The sequence below is a fragment of the Somniosus microcephalus genome, chromosome 23 (assembly GCF_052327205.1).
Source record: "Somniosus microcephalus isolate GS21.2 chromosome 23, FLI_Smic_1.0, whole genome shotgun sequence".
In the NCBI taxonomy this organism is placed as follows: domain Eukaryota; kingdom Metazoa; phylum Chordata; class Chondrichthyes; order Squaliformes; family Somniosidae; genus Somniosus; species Somniosus microcephalus.
The window spans coordinates 12,280,515-12,296,421 of NC_141009.1; the positions used below are offsets into that span (position 1 = coordinate 12,280,515).

The following is a 15,907-nucleotide window of genomic DNA, read 5'->3' on the forward strand; positions in this document are numbered from 1 at the left end:
GGCCTAGGCAGATGGAAAAGTAACATGTGCACAGGAGTGTTCGATGGTCTTTGGTAGTTCTGTAACTGACTTCATCCTAAGGATTTGATTGACGGATCAATCAGGATGTGTAAGTCATTGACAGGGGACATGAAAGAAAAAGAAGGACTTGCATTTCTATAGCGCCTTTCACGACCCACGGACGTCCCAAAGCACTTTACAGCCAATGAAGTACTTTCGAAGTGTAATCACTGTTATAATTTAGGGAAACGTGGCAGACAATTTTGGCACAGCAAGCTCCCACAAACAGCAACGTGACAATGACCAGATAATCTGTTTTAGTGATGTTTAGTGAGGGATAAATGTTGGCCCAGGACAACGGGGAGAACTCCCCTGCTCATCTTCGAATTAATGGCCATGGGATCTTTTACGTCCACCTCGGTTTAACGTCTCATCCGAAAGACGGCACCTCTGACAGTGCAGCATTCCCTCAGCACTGCACTGGGGAGTATCAGTCTATGAAAGGGAAATTAAGTAATACTAAACCATAACAAGATTGGGGGAAAAAAATATTAAAAAGTCATTGCTGGAAGAGAGACCTCAGAATTTGATGAGGCCTGATCAGCTGACGATTTAGCTGTTAACTTGTGGATTATCTGGGTTAAAAGCTTGTAAGTGCTGTTAAGTGTATGTTTAATTATTGTCAATAATACTTATTATCATGTGCTTAATAAATCTGTGAATATCCACCTGTATTGCTGTGAACCCTATTATTTTGAGGAGTAACTTATAAGTCAGAACATCCATCCTCTAACACACCAGACTGCTCCTGGAACTGAGTGTAGATGAGAATGCTCCCTCATGGTGATACTGTCCTTACGTCATTTGGACTTGGGCAAGAAGAGGGAGCAACATTCAAACTCAATCCTGCACCTATGGTAACAACATTTTATTTGGAAATTCAGGGCAAGGGTCCCACTTTTACGTGAAATAAACTGTACATGAAAAATTCCCTGTGTTACAGCAATTAAGTAGTGCAAAACTTTTTTTGTTGAAATTTGTATTCCCCCCCTTTATCTGCCCATGACTTGTGCCATCCTCAGCAACTTTTTCCATTAAGGTGAGCGGTGTTAGTGTTGAGCAGTGGAACATTTTCCATTTTGGGCATTCAGTGTCAAAATCGACACCCCTCGGTCAAGCATGGAATAGTCAGGTGCAGAATAAAATGACTATTCTACCCCACTAATGACCACCTCCTATTGCACCTGTGTAACACTTCTCCTTTTCCCTACACCAGTAATTCTTTGGTCTTTCTGAGCGAGATTCCCAACTTAATGGAAATTATTACTGAATCAGGGGAAGTTTTTTGCACTGTGTGGCCGCGTTCACCAGGGGCTGGATTAAAGACTGCTCAAATGTATTTCCCCTACAGAATAGAGACTTAATTAAGGTTCTCTAACAGTAATGATGTAATTACGTTAACAGCTGCCACTCTCAACTATTACAGCAGTTGAGCCAAAAGTTGTGCGTGGTTTGAAAAAGCAGAGGTAAATGATTTGCAACGACTTACTGTGATGATGAACGGAACAGTGTTAATCATTTCAAGGATAAATGATACTCGGAAGATCTGCTCCCAGATGTTCCCCTGTAAAGGCCAAAATGCCATCAATTAACATAATCCACATTTTTTTTCATGCAATTTCATGATTTGGATTCAGCTTCTCCAACCTTTGAAATTCAATAAACTATTTCAGTCAAGGGGTAAATTCACTGATGTGGCTACAAAACACTGCAGTGCCGATTCTCCGACCTGTGGTCCGTCCAAATGCAGCTCCCCATTGGGAGCATGGGAATCGATGAATGATTAATTCATAGACATAGTGAAGGAGGAGGTAGAGGAGATACTGGATGTGATAAAAATTGATAAAGCGGAGGTAACTAGAGAGGCTGGCTGTATTTAAAGTAGATAAGTCACCAGGACCAGATGGGATGCATCCTAGGACGCTGAGGGAAGTGAAGGAAGAAATCGCGGAGGTACTGGCCGTAATCTTCCAATCCTCCTCAGAAATGGGGGTGGTGCCAGAGGACTGGAGAATTGCAAATGTTACACCATCGTTCAAAAAAGGGTGTAAAGATAAACCCAGCAACGACAGGCCAGTCAGTTTAACCTCGGTAGTGGGGAAGCTTTTAGAAACAATAATCCGGGACAAAATTAACAGTCATTTGGACAAGTGTGGATTAATTAAGGAAAGCCAGCATGGATTTGTTAAAGGCAAATCGTGTTTAGCCAACTTGATTGAGTTTTTTGATAAGATAACTGAGAGGGTTGATGAGGGCAATGCTGTTGACGTGGTGTACATGGACTTCCAAAAGGCATTCGACAAAGTGCCACAAGTGCCAGCAAAGTTGAAGGCCATGGAATAAAAGGGACAATGGCAGCATGGATACGAAATTGGCTAAATGACAGGAAACAGACAGCAGTGGTGAACGGTTGTTTTTCGGACTGGAGGAAGGGGTGTTCCCCAGGGGCCGGTTCTAAGACCGCTGCTTTTCTTGTTATATATTAATGATTTGGACTTAGGAGTACAGGGCACAATTTCAAAATTTGCAGATGACACAAAACTTGGAAGTACAGGAAACTTTGTGCTATCCGGCACCCACGGGACCGAGCTGTTGCCGTTGCCTCAAAACTGCCGTACTCTCCAGAGTTAATGTTGAGAGATACGGAGATTCTTATCTCTGTATTTGACAACAAACACTGTTGCTTAGCAACAGCTTCTAAACACTCGGGTGTGGCCCTAAAGCTCTGTAGCTGAAGCTGTTGCTATAGCTACAGACCTTGCACAGCTTGACTGTTCAAACAAAGCAAAAAAAAACAAACAAAAAGAATAAAAAACGGCTGCTGATTTTTGCCGGTGGCTCCAGATTGACCGATAGCTCACCCCCGGATAGCACAAAGTTTCCTGTATAGTGAACAGAGAGGTGGATAGTGATAGACTTCAAAAGGGCATAGACAGGCTGGTGAAATGGGCAGACATGTGGCAGATAAAATTTAATGCAGAAAAGTGCAGTGTGATACATTTTAGTAGAAAGAATGAGGAGAGGAAATATAAACTAAAGGGTACAATTCTAAAGGGGGTGCATGAACAGAGAGACCTAGGGGTATATGTGCACAAATTGTTGAAGGTGGCAGAGCAGGTTGAGAAAGCAGTTAAAAAAGCTTACGGAATCCTGGGCTTCATGAATAGAGGTATAGGGCTGGATTTTGCTACGGGGGCGGGTTGGAGGTGGGAAACCCACATTCGGGCTTGTTGTCCCGCCTCCATGGAGATGTGGCCAACCCACTGGATTTTCCTCTGATTGACCTTGTTCAGCCTGCCCTGTGGGCTCAGCAGGCCAATTAAGGGCCACCCGGCAACAGGTGACGTCAGAGATTGACATTTCATCTGTCAAAAGCTTTTGGCAGATGAAATATCAGTGTTTAACAGCTGTTTGAAGCTGTCAAGCACTGAAAAACTGCTAATTCAGCCTCAGTCCTTTCTCAGGATAACTTTAAAATCATTTTGCTGCAGAAACCAAGAAGCTGATTTTTTTTTAAAAATCGGAGCTTCTGTAGTTCTTGCAGCCGACTCCCGACACCAGAATGCAGGACTCCTGTAAAGGTAAGTAAAAGTAAGTTAAACTTATTTAAACACTTGCAAAACACTTACCTTTGCACTCCTGCACCCCTCACTCACCTGAACACTGGGCATCTCGACCCCTCCAAGACCTCAGACCCATGTCCCGCCTCGAAAACTTTTCGTGGTTTGGAACTGTCGGGAAGCCCACAAACCAGCAATAAAAATCGCGAATAGGCAAAAAACTACCTGTTAACTGGCAGTTTAATTGCCTTTAATCCCTTCCCGCCTCTGGGAGTCGGGTTCCAGCACTTGTCGGCAACCCGACTCCTATGAAATTGACATGGAGGCGGGTTGGAGGCGGGATGGGGTCGGGACCCCCGGATCTCCGATTTTTATCGCCCGCACGCCTCCAACCCGACTCCAGGGGCTTAGGAAAATCCAGCCCATAGAGTACAAAAGCGTGGAAATTGTGATGAACCTGTATAAAACACTGGCTCGGCCTCAACTGGAGTATTGTGTCCAATACTGGGCACCGCACTTTAGGAAAGATGTGAAGGCCTTAGAGAGGGTGCAGAAAAGATTTACAAGAATGCTTCCAGGGATGAGGGACTTCAGTTATGTGGATAGAGTGGAGAAGTTGTGGTTGTTCTCCTTAGAGCAGAGAAGATTTGGAGGAAATTTGATGGAGGTGTTCAAAATCATGAGGGGTCTAGACAGAGTAGATAGAAGGAAACTGTTCCCATTGGCAGAAGGGTTGAGAACCAGAGGTCACAAATTTAAGGTGATTGGCAAAAGAACCAAAGGCGACATGAGGAAAAACTCTTTTTTACTAAGCGAGTGGTTAGGATCTGGAATGCACTGCCTGAAAGGGTGTTGGAGGCAGACTCAATCACGGCTTTCAAAAGGGAGTTGGATAAGTACCTGAAGGAAAAAAAATTGCAGGGCTCCGGGGAAAGGGCGGGGGAGTGGGACTAGCTGAAGTGCTCTTGCAGAGAGCTGGCACGGGCTCGATGGGCCGAATGGCCTCCTTCTGTGCTGTAACCATTCTCTGATTAATTAATTTGTTTTTTAGTTCTTCACTGGACTGTTTTAATTTTATGGCCAGGACACTGCACCTCTCTTGGTACCAAGTTTTTACAGTTGCTCTATGCCACTGGAGTTGAGATAGTTTTTAAGTGAGATAAATTGAAATTGTCCGACTCTGGTGCATTGCAAGATGCATCATCACAAGGGGGGATAATATTATGGCCAAAACCTACTTCTCCCTCTTTCCAACTCGCAACAAAAATACAGTGCTATCCCCAGTAACTTGACTCCCTTGTGGCAGCAGTAATAGTTGGTTTCAAACCAGCCCAACGAATTTGATATTTTATTCTGCAAAGCAGAATTTCCTGAGCATCTCGCAGCGATTATTCAAGTATCCAATGTACTTGTCGTAATTTACTTTAAAATTTCAACGCTGGCCCTCTGAATGTATCACTTGATGGTGCAGAGTCTGGTGGGCCACACAGACCAGAGAGGTTTCAAATTCGACCCGTGCTCTCCGCAGAGTCAACTCTCAGCTGGAGCAGCTTTACGGGTGTGAGAATTGCCCGGGGCGCGCTGGGCTAGGGAGGAGGAAACAACCTCAAAGAAGAGTGCCTTTTCCTCATTCAGGGGCAGGCTTGTTGCTGGGACTTGTCCGCGGGTGGTCTGCTTATCACCGTTTGCGATTGCTAGCAAATTCAAATTTCCTGCACTGCGGCGAGCTCGGCGACGGATGGGGCAGCTGCCCAAAGTACAGGGAGAATGCGCTGATTCAACCGCAAATGCAACAAGTGGATCATTGGCTGCGAATCATCTCAGATCGGGGTGCACTGCACCCCCCAGTATTAGCACTGATCTAAGGCAGCGCCTACTGCTGAGTGAAGTGGCCGAAGATTAAGAGGAGACGCAATCCAAGCAATTTAGTTGCATGGAGAACGGAAATGTTATTTAAGTTGGATTATGGGCACAGAACTGGAGGGTCTTTTCTCATTCCATACTTTCTTGTATTCTCGAAGGGGCGACTTTGCATGGAGTCGCAGTTTGTTGAGTCCAACTACCAGTTTTGCACCCCAGCACACACGTTTAGATGAGCTGGTTCTTAAAGTGAAAAACATAATAGTTTGCATCTGATTTTTTGAAAGCAGTTTAATGTTGTTTCAAAGCATATTATTCAACTGAAAGCGCAGTAGGCTTCATAGAAACTTACAGCACAGAAGGAGGCCATTCGGCTTGTCATGCCTGTGCTGGCTAGATTTGAATTAGTAGCTTTTATATGCCTTTATTATTTTACCTTTTCTATTTAATTAACAGTTATTTAAATTTAAGCTGTGCTTTGATCTCTAAGCACCTGTAATTAATAAGCTAAGAATGTCAAGGATAGCAATAGGGTCGTTGTAGCTATTCACTCTTTAGATAATCAACACAATGATGCATTTAAGTGGAAGCTAGATAAACACATGAGGGAGAAAGGAACAGAAGGATCTGTTGATGGGGTGAGATGAAGAGGGCGGGAGGAGGCTCGTGTGGAGCATAAACACTGGCATAGACCTGTTGAGCCAAATGGCCTGTTTCTGTGCTGTAAATACTTTGTAATACGTCTGATTTTGCTGATAACACCTACAATTCCTTGGTTGAATCCACAGAGCATCAATCCTTTCCTTCCTCAGTTGCTGCTATGCATAAAGTCTTACTTGTGAACAATTTACTGTCTCGTACTTAGAGGGCATGAAACCATGCGCAACAGTGTGAGTTACACATCAGAATTTTGTGTAAGTCACTCTCCATTTACAAGTGGTCATAACGACGTACCGAATTCGACTGGTGGTTTAGTCAAAGCTGCGATGAGTATGCACAATCCGCCAATACTATATTTGACCAATTATCGCAGTTTGAAGGCCCTCTGCAGGATGAGAGGTGCAAATCACCCAAGAACTGTGATGTGAAAATTCATTTGAAGCACCCACCAGTGGCAATAGTAAGAAAAATAACTTGGGCGAGAGTTCTGCTGCATATGGGAGCACAAGAATGGTTCGCCGTGGAGTGAAGGGAACCAGGTCGTCTCAATTCTCAACTAAGGTGTGTGGAGTAGCAGGGAGTGGTTGACATCTCCCTCCTCAAACTGTGTTGCTCTTGCATGCTTCCTGGTAGACGGCAAAGGAACGGATCGGCAGAGCCAAGACACAGGAAGCTGGCCCCCGTCCTTGCAGCCATAGGAAACATGTGGCTTGGCAGGAAATAACAAGGGGAGAAAGAACAGTGTATGCACTCTCACTGGAGAGAGCAGTAAAAAAAAACCACCTGGGCATTCACATGTTTCCTAGAAACTGGTTTCAAAGTGGCATTGGTGATACCCTGGGAACAGGTAGCCTGCTCACTCAGGGAGGGATGGTGTACAGGCAGAATCAATTGGGAGTAAATGGGGGGGGGGGGCGAAAGAGAGGGGTGGTAGAGCGAGAAGGAGAGTGTGCGAAGGAGGGAGAGAAAATAAGGGGAAGAGACAGATGAGGGAAAAGAGTGCGGGGAAGTCAGAGACAGAGTGAGCATATGAGGGGAGAGAATGAGTGAAAGTGTGAGACAGTTATATATATTATATACATATGAGAGTGAGAGAGGGAGCGAGAGAGAATCTAAATCATCACAGCAGATTCATAATTGATATGTTGTTAGGATTGTATTTACCGGTCGAATCTATAAAAGGGTGAAACACAGTCGAACAGTACTAATGAACCTTTAATCCTCAGAATTCGCATCAAAATGAATAAAATACCTTTTAAAATGTCAGAAGTGCTGTGCAAACAGCATACAGTCAGCAGTGAGATATGACGCGCGTGTTCACGTGCGAGGCCACTCAAAACTCACCATTGCTTCAGCTCCTGGAGCAGTTCAGTTGGCTTCACTTATGCGGACATTTATCATATCTCGCCTCCAGCCAGGATATATTCTCATCAGCAATTTCTCTTCTATTCAGCAACTGTGGGCTGCAGTAATGACCTTTTTGCATGCTACCCACAGTTGTGCTAAACTAGTTCTCGCAAAAAAAGTTCTGCTTCTCTAAAAGAATGAAAGATTGCTATTTATTGGAATTCTGCCTTTTCTCTTCTGGGATTAGTTTCAAATCCTGCCAGGGCAGATAAAATGAAAGTCACCTCTTTAAATGCTGATCAAGTTAGATTTTATAATATAAATCCATTGCAGCACAAGCTACCCTGAGGGAAACATTACATCACCATCTCACTCAGCCTTCATAGGAGCACTATGAGCAGTTCTGGCCATCAAATTGCAAAGGGACATTATAGCACTGGAAAAGGTGCGGCAAAGAGCCCGTCTGAAATTGGACATCAGACACCTATAACAATATATTTTTATTTTTGTTAGTCAGTGAAGTGGTTCTGATGGTCTCAACCTTAGCTCCCGAGGGCAAAAGAATGGATTATGAAACACTAAATCTGCCAACAAAGGTGAACATGCAGCCAAACCCTCAACGATGAACCTTATAGAATCAACAGGCAAAATAAAAAACAACCCAAGGCCTTTAACTCTTTCATAAGAACGTAAGAAATAGGAGCAGGAGTCGGCCATTCGGCACTTCCGAGCCTGCTCCGCCATTCAATAAGATCATGGCTGATCACCGACCTCAACTCCACCTTCCCGCACTATCCCCATATCCCTTAGCATCCAAAAATCTATCGCTCTCTGTCTTGAATATACTCAACGACTGAGCCTCCACAGCCCTCTGGGGCAGAGAACTCCAAAGATTCACCACCCTCAGTGAAGAAATTTCTCCTCCTCTCAGTCCAATTTCATCAGAATTGGGCTTTAGAACAGTTTATGATATTTACCCTCCAAAGAGGGATTAACCGTTGATCATCAGTAAGATGAATTCTTACCTTGTAGCTTAAATACGTGAGGAGCATGGTCTCCAGGAAGCTAATTAAGGCCACTGTAACCTATGGAGATTAGAGAAATTAAATGTGAATGCAAATGTCGCGTTTAAGAATTAATTTGTTTTTCCGATTGGTGGAAAGCTAAAAGAAAAATTCCACTTTGTACCGACATCAACTTTTACACTAAAATTAACAGAATGAATTTCACCCTCATGAAATCTGTTCCTCAAAGGATTCTTCAGATTTTCTTACACATTGCATGTATAATATTTTTAAAAATTACAATGGAGTTTGTTCAAATGTATAAGATTTTACACTGCCATGTGTAACTTTATTAGGAAGTGTGGCGACAAAGATATTGAATTGAATGAATAACAATATCCTTATAATGGCCCGGATTTTGCATTGAGAATAACGGTTAAAGGCTAACAGCGCTCACCGCTATTATTGAGTAAAGCAGACAGCAACTTCCGGTGTACGCACATGCACAGTTAAAAGCGAAAATCCGAAAGTTGCGGTGCGAGTTACCCTGCTCCTCCACAAGCTGTGCTGTAACAGAACCTCACCAATAGACTCGGCATTGAAATCAACGCCAGGGCGTGAAGTTGCGGTACTTACTCACTAGTTACCCACTAAACGCTGCCTCCGCAAGATCCTGCAAATCCATTGGCAGGATAGGCGCACCAATGTCAGTGTTCTTGCTCAGGCCAACATCCCCAGCATCGAAGCTTTGATCACGCTCAATCAGCTCCGATGGACGGGTCACATTGTCCGCATGCCCGATACGAGACTCCCAAAACAAGAGCTCTACTCGGAGCTCCGGCACGGCAAGAGAGCCCCAGGTGGGCAGAGGAAACGCTTCAAGGACACCCTCAAAGCCTCCTTGAAAAAGTGTAACATCCCCACCGACACCTGGGAATCCCTGGCCCAGGACTGCACAAAGTGGAGGAGAAGCATCCGGGAAGGCGCCGAACACCTCGAGTCTCTTCGCCGGGAGCAAGCGGAAGCCAAGCGCAAACAGCGGAAGGAGCGCACGTCAGCCCAAGCCCCTTCAACCACCATCTGCCCCACCTGTGACAGAGACTGTAGGTCCTGCTTTGGACTCATCAGTCACCTGCGAACTCATTTTTAATGTGGAAGCAAGTCATCCTCGGTTCCGAGGGACTGCCCAAGAAGAAGAAGACGACGACCCACTAAACACGCCAGAAAAAGTTAGGGCTGGTGCATTCAGGTGAAAGTGAATTTTTAAAGTCGTGATCAGTCATAATTACTGCCAAACAATCTCTCTGGCCCTGAAAATTAAATTTTGCAAGTGTGGAGTCTCATTCCTTCAGAATTGAATTTGTGTTGGAGATTTTTTTTAAATTAAGATAATTTTTGTTTTTACTTCTTCTCTGTCTCTTTTTATCTCTCTCTCTTAATCCCATTTTTCATCCCCTCTCTTTATTTTGCTTTCTGTACATGATTTAAAACTAATTTATACTTCCTGGTTTAGGATTTGCGTGCTGCAGTGAGGATTCTTCAATCTGATTGGTTGAAGAGCCTCACTGTTTCTTGGCCTGCTCATAGACGCCACAGTTGCCCTGAAGAGGGTGCCGCGCCGGATCAGACATGGGATTATAGCAAGTCTCTGATTAAAAACCCGCAACAAATCTGTGGGCAGCTGTCAGTGAGGTGAACAGCAAGTGCCGTTCCTTTGCCGCTGACCGCAAAATCCGGACCATTAATGTTCACAATAATTAGCTATCGGCATTATGTCCTTGTGGAAAAAAATAAATGGGAGACTGAATGGATTAACACTCTATCCTATCACCACTGAGCCTTGACTTGAATCCAGTCCAGATTAATGGATTTGCTATAAATCTTCTATAGTAGTGTCAGCTGAGGCTCAGTGGGTAGCACTCTCACCTCTGAGTCAGAAGCTTGTGAGTTCAAGTCCCGCTCCAGGGACTTGAGCACATAAAGCTAGGCTGACACTCCAGTGCAGTGCTGAGGGAGTGCTGCACTGTTGGAGGTGCCGTCTTTTGGATGAGACGTTAAACCCAGGCCCCGTCTGCTCTCTCAGGTGGACGTAAAAGATCCTGCGGGCACTATTTCGAAGAAGAGCAGGGGAGTTATCCCTGGTGACATGGCCAATATTTATCCCTCAATCAACATCACTAAAACAGATTATCTGGTCATTATCACATTGCTGTTTGTGGGGCCTTGCTGAGTGCAAATTGGCTGCTGCGTTTCCCACATTACAACAGTGACTCCATTTCAAAAGTACTTAATTGGCTGTAAAGCGCTTTGAGACATCCGGTGGTCGTGAAAGGCGCTATAGAAATGCAAGTCTTTCTTCTTATGGAATAATCTTGGGCACCGTCAAACAAATTACTTGTAGGCATTGGGAAGCTGCCCCTAATTTGGCACAAATTGACAATCTGAATGAGACTTTAAGACCGATAGGCAAACATGTTACTTTAAGGATGGGCTAGTGTGGGAAATGATACAGGGAAGGGTTGCTGTTTTGAGATTGGGTATAGCATATTTCTGGAGCAAAGGAAAGGAGACTTTATGCTTCACCTACCTCACGACTACCAGTCCGAGAGTGTTTGCTGTTGGCAATATTTGTAAAAAAAAAAGTGGAACAGTGTTCCATTTCCAGCACTGTATGTGGCTAGAAATTCATCCATACTTTACATTTACATTAGGGATAAAGGCACATAGCCACTGTGGCTCTTCCGATGCGATAAGTGCAGCACATGAAAGAAATCCTAACCACACAATGGCAAAAAATTAAGGTGGGAGGAAAGTATAGTGGGTTCCTACAGCGAGAGACATCCTCGGGCGAATGATCCCACGTGATGTTCAGGTATCTGCCAGCAGTGCCTGGCTTGGAGCTGTCTCAAAGGTGAAAGGAAGTAATTTAAATAAAAATGAAAGGTAAAAATGAATAAATCTTGTCAATATATTGGTAGACTTCATTGCCAACATAATTTTAAATATTGCTGCAAATATGCCTTTGTGTTTTTTTCATGCAGTTTAGTCTGTCTCAAAAATTCCAAATGATGCTACACCTGTAACCTGCTCATCTTCTCATTATACGGTGTTCACATTTGGCTCAGGTAGGGCTTGACTGAAGTGCTATCGAGCGCGTTTAGCTCACAGTTTATAACCCTATTTGGTAAATAAGAATAACCTTTTGGCTTTTAGTCTTGTGGTCCTGTTGTAAAAGTACATTATCACGAGACAGTCATGCCCTTGGGAAGCGTGATTATTGCCTGCCCCTTTCCTTCAGTCACGAGACAGCCATGCCCCCTTGGGAAGCGTGATTACTGCCTGCCCCTTTCCTTCAGTCACGAGACAGCCATGCCCCCTTGGGAAGCGTGGGCTGCAGGCTGAGCTTCTTGCACAATGTGATGCAGACAAGTGATTTGTTGTGGTTCAGATCCACTCAGAGAACTGGCATATTCACTGCCTCAGGAGACGACTGATGGGAAATTGCAGTGCTGGGCAGCAAAAGGCATACATACAGTTATTGCAGAAATTCATGGGCTTTGTCACATCTTGCCAAATCACATGTCCTAAACATAGCCTCAGCTCAATGTACTTTAAGGACGGTTAATGAGTTCTTGATGATGAATGTAGAACTTAGTAAGCTGCTGATTCCAGCAACAGACGCTACCCCAAAAAATAATCCATTTGAGATGAACAGAATTACAACTTATAAACATACAGGCTTGGGCCAACTTTCATGAAAAGAACATATTTGAAAAGAACGGAGATAATTAACATTCTGGGGGTTACCATTGACCAGAAACTTAACTGGACCAGCCACATAAATATTGTGGCTACAAGAGCAGGTCAGAGGCTGGGTATTCTGCGGTGAGTGACTCACCTCCTGACTCCTTTCCACCATCTACAAGGCACAAGTCAGGGGTGTGATGGAATACTCTCCACTTGCCTGGATGAGTGCAGTTCCAACAGCACTGAAGAAGCTCGACACCATCCAGGACAAAGCAGCCCGCTTGATTGGCACCCCATCCACCACCTTAAACATTCACTCCCTCCACCACCGGCACACCGTGGCTGCAGTGTGTACCATCAACAAGATGCGTTGCAGCAACTCACCAAGGCTTCTTCGGCAGCACCTCCCAAACCCACGACCGCTACCACTTAGAAGGACAAGGGCAGCAGGCGCATGGGAACACCACCACCTCCAAGTTCCCCTCCAAGTCACACACCATCCTGTCTTGGAAATATATCGCCGATCCTTCATCGTCGCTGGGTCAAAATCCTGGAACTCCCTCCCTAACAGCACTGTGGGAGTACCTTCACCACATGGACTGCAGCGGTTCAAGAAGGCGGCGGCTCACCACCACCTTCTCGAGGGCAATTAGGGATGGGCAATAAATGCTGACCTTGCCGGCGATGCCCACATCCCATGAATGAATTTAAAAAATCTTCCCCCGATGTGCCAAATGCAGAGTTTATTTTCTTTTATGCCATTTTCTCACCCACCTGAATTCCCCACAGTGGCAGACTTCTGTTTACCCAAAGTATAGGTGCCCTGTAAATAACAAAAAAATGCAAAAAAGAGTGTTGAATGTACCTTTCAAATATCTGAGTCATACCCAGCCATTCATTCAGAAACATTACATTTCACTTCTAAGTGACATTATAAATCTGCTAATTCTGTGGAGATCCTGAAATTATTTGGTGTTATAATCATAAGATTAAAAGCTGAAAATTGTACCAAAGTCCTGGCATCCATCCATCAAATTAAATTATTTAGTCCATTTGCACCTGCAGTTTAGCTATGCTCCCATTATGAGGCTGAAGAAGCTGCAGTACTGACTACATTCGTGATCAAATGTAAATCTGAAGTGTGGTCTTCTGGGGGTTGTAGCACTTTCTCTTACTACTGTTCGGACCGCGAGAATTACGTATTAGCTTAACAATGACAGACAAGGATGTGATCAATAAAATTGGTCTTTTAATCAGACTACAGTTCAAAATTCAAGTGTACGTAGAAGCACCTTTGGCAATAAATTCAAAGAACTCCCGGCAATAAATATGCCTGCAACTTATCAATTCAAAGTATATAAAAGTGCCCCTTTAATGATTCAAATGTACATAAAAGTACCCCCTTTAACTTTATCTAAGCCCATGTCCAATTCTCATACATACTCCTTCGTTTCTGGGTGATCGGTCAAGGGAAACTGTGAGTCGAAATATGAACTGGCCGGCTTTCTCACTTCAATCTTCCTCCTGCTCTGTCTTCTCTGTTCTTTTCTTATCTCTGAAAACTCCCGCCAATGGGTTATAAGGCCTCGTTGATCGTAAATTACTCCCTGCCTCCCTTGGATAGGTCTGTCCCACTCCAAACCTTCCCTAATTGGAGTTCCATCCGCACGACACTTTCCTGTTCCTGAGAGATGTATGTTCTCCCCTTCTTGTCCAGGTGGCCTTTCAAAAACTGACCACCATTTTGTGTCTTCACAAACAAAGAACACTTGCCGATTTCTTACATTTTAAATCCGTCCGTTATCATCTTACAATTCGTACGCAATTTCGATCTCCACACGGTAGCAGCGGTTTTATTACACCGTTCAGAATCTTACAGGGTATGGGGTAACAACAATAGCAATTTCTCCCTCTGCTGCTCTGTTGCCCCCCCCCCCCCCCAACCGAGCTATTCCTACCGATAAATATTCTAAAAATTAGTTTGCATCAGCAACATTGGGCTGCTTGATGCTGCACCAGGGCTGGTGCACTGATGCACCAAAGGAATCTGTGGGCTTCCTCTCAGCTAATATGCTTTGGGGGGGAACATGGAAAGGGTAAATTAGAGGCCAGCTGCCACTTTCATGAGACGAAGAGGTCTAGAACTAGGCTGCATGGCTGAAGGATGGATGCATGGTGAACAAAGATTGGGTTGTGGGGTGGGGGGTGGGAACAGTTTCATTAAGTCCCTCTTAAGTCTTTTAATTCCAGTATAAGGCAGTAGCTCAGACTTAACAAGGCAATCAATAATAATTAGTTATAACGACAGAAAATGCTGGTCAGGCAGCATCGAGGAGAGAGAAATAGAGTCAACGTTTCGAGTCGGGGGACCCTTAGTCAGTTCTGCCTGACCTGCTGAGTATTTCCAGCATTTTCTGTTGTTATTTCAGATTTCCAGCATCCGCAGTATTTTTGCTATAATAATAATAATTAGTTGTCGGCTTCAATGAAAGAATGCTGTTTTCTCCTTATAAAGTATTGAGTTACACAGCAAATAAGAGGCTTACTTTATATCCCAGTAGTCGTGAGCTCAAGTCCCAACATTGGCTGAACAGTAACCACACTAGCCCTAGTCTTAATTGTACGCGCGGAACTGCGTATATAACCATGAGTTATATTTTCGTCTGTTTTCTATTTTACTGTGGGAAAGGTGACTTAAACGTAAAGTGATGGCCCCTGCTCTATATTCATAGCTTTTTTTTTGTTGCTTAAAGATAGTGAAGAGAGAAAATGATACCTCTCGTGTGTCTCCTCAAAAGGGGAGAAAAGCAGAATGTAAGATTTTTTTTTAATTCATTTATCTGGGAAGATAAGGTGTCGCTGGAGATTTATTCTACTAGCGTTTCCAAATCAGAAATATACCAGCAGAGTTTAAGATTTAATTTTTTCTTCTCCCCCCTCCCCGCCGCAAAAGAAACCTGGTTCAAGCAAATTTCTTCACAGGAAGTCACTTACCAATGGATTCTGGCACTGAATGATGGGTTTGAAGAGTAATTCTGCTTTGGACATCCCCAGCTAAGAGAAAATCCATAAAGAGACATAAAGCAGCATCAGTAAAGCATAAAAGTATTTGGACAAGCTGTTCCACATAATGAGTACTTCACAATGAACAAGAAGTACAGACAAATTAAAGGAAGGCAACGGAGTGTGCAGCTGGAGAGATCGGGTTTTCAAGAAGCTTTTGAAGGTGGGGTGACAGGTACTAGGGTGGAAAGGTTTATCATAGAATCATATATAAGAGCATATTAAATAGGAGCAGGAGTAGGCCAATTGGTCCCTCGAGCCTGCTCCGCCATTCGATAAGATCATGGCTGATCTTGGCCTCAACTCCACTTCCCCGCCCGTCCCCCATAACCCTTGGCCTTCCTTATTTGTTCAAAAATCTGTCTATCTCCACCTTAAATATATTCAATGACCCAAGCTCCACAGCTCTCTGGGGTAATGAATTCCAGATTCACGACCCTCAGAGAAGAAATTCCTCCTGATCTCCATTTTAAATGTGCGACCACTTATTCTGAAACTATGCCCCCCTAGTTCTAGATTTCCCCACGAGGGGAAACGTCCTCTCTGCATCTACCCTGTCAAGCCCCCTCAGCGTCTTATATGTTTCAATAAGATCACATCTCATTC

At 44.1% G+C, this 15,907-nt stretch overlaps 1 protein-coding gene across 4 annotated transcripts in view; it reads right to left on the bottom strand.

The window, feature by feature from the left end:
* kcnt1b (potassium sodium-activated channel subfamily T member 1b) overlaps positions 1 to 15,907 on the bottom strand; it is a 517,853-nt gene that overhangs the window by 175,949 nt on the left and 325,997 nt on the right. For 3 of the 4 annotated variants that reach the window (XM_085965398.1, XM_085965396.1, XM_085965395.1), the window contains exons 4-7: positions 15,233 to 15,292; positions 13,013 to 13,061; positions 8,513 to 8,572; positions 1,550 to 1,624 (exon numbers count right to left, since the gene is read on the bottom strand). In XM_085965398.1, the coding sequence (XP_085821524.1) occupies positions 1,550 to 1,624; positions 8,513 to 8,539 (102 nt within the window). In that variant the 5' untranslated portion in view covers positions 8,540 to 8,572; positions 13,013 to 13,061; positions 15,233 to 15,292. Of the gene's footprint in view, positions 1 to 1,549; positions 1,625 to 3,716; positions 3,792 to 8,512; positions 8,573 to 13,012; positions 13,062 to 15,232; positions 15,293 to 15,907 lie in introns of those variants that run through there. The other variant, XM_085965397.1, reaches the window with a different exon arrangement.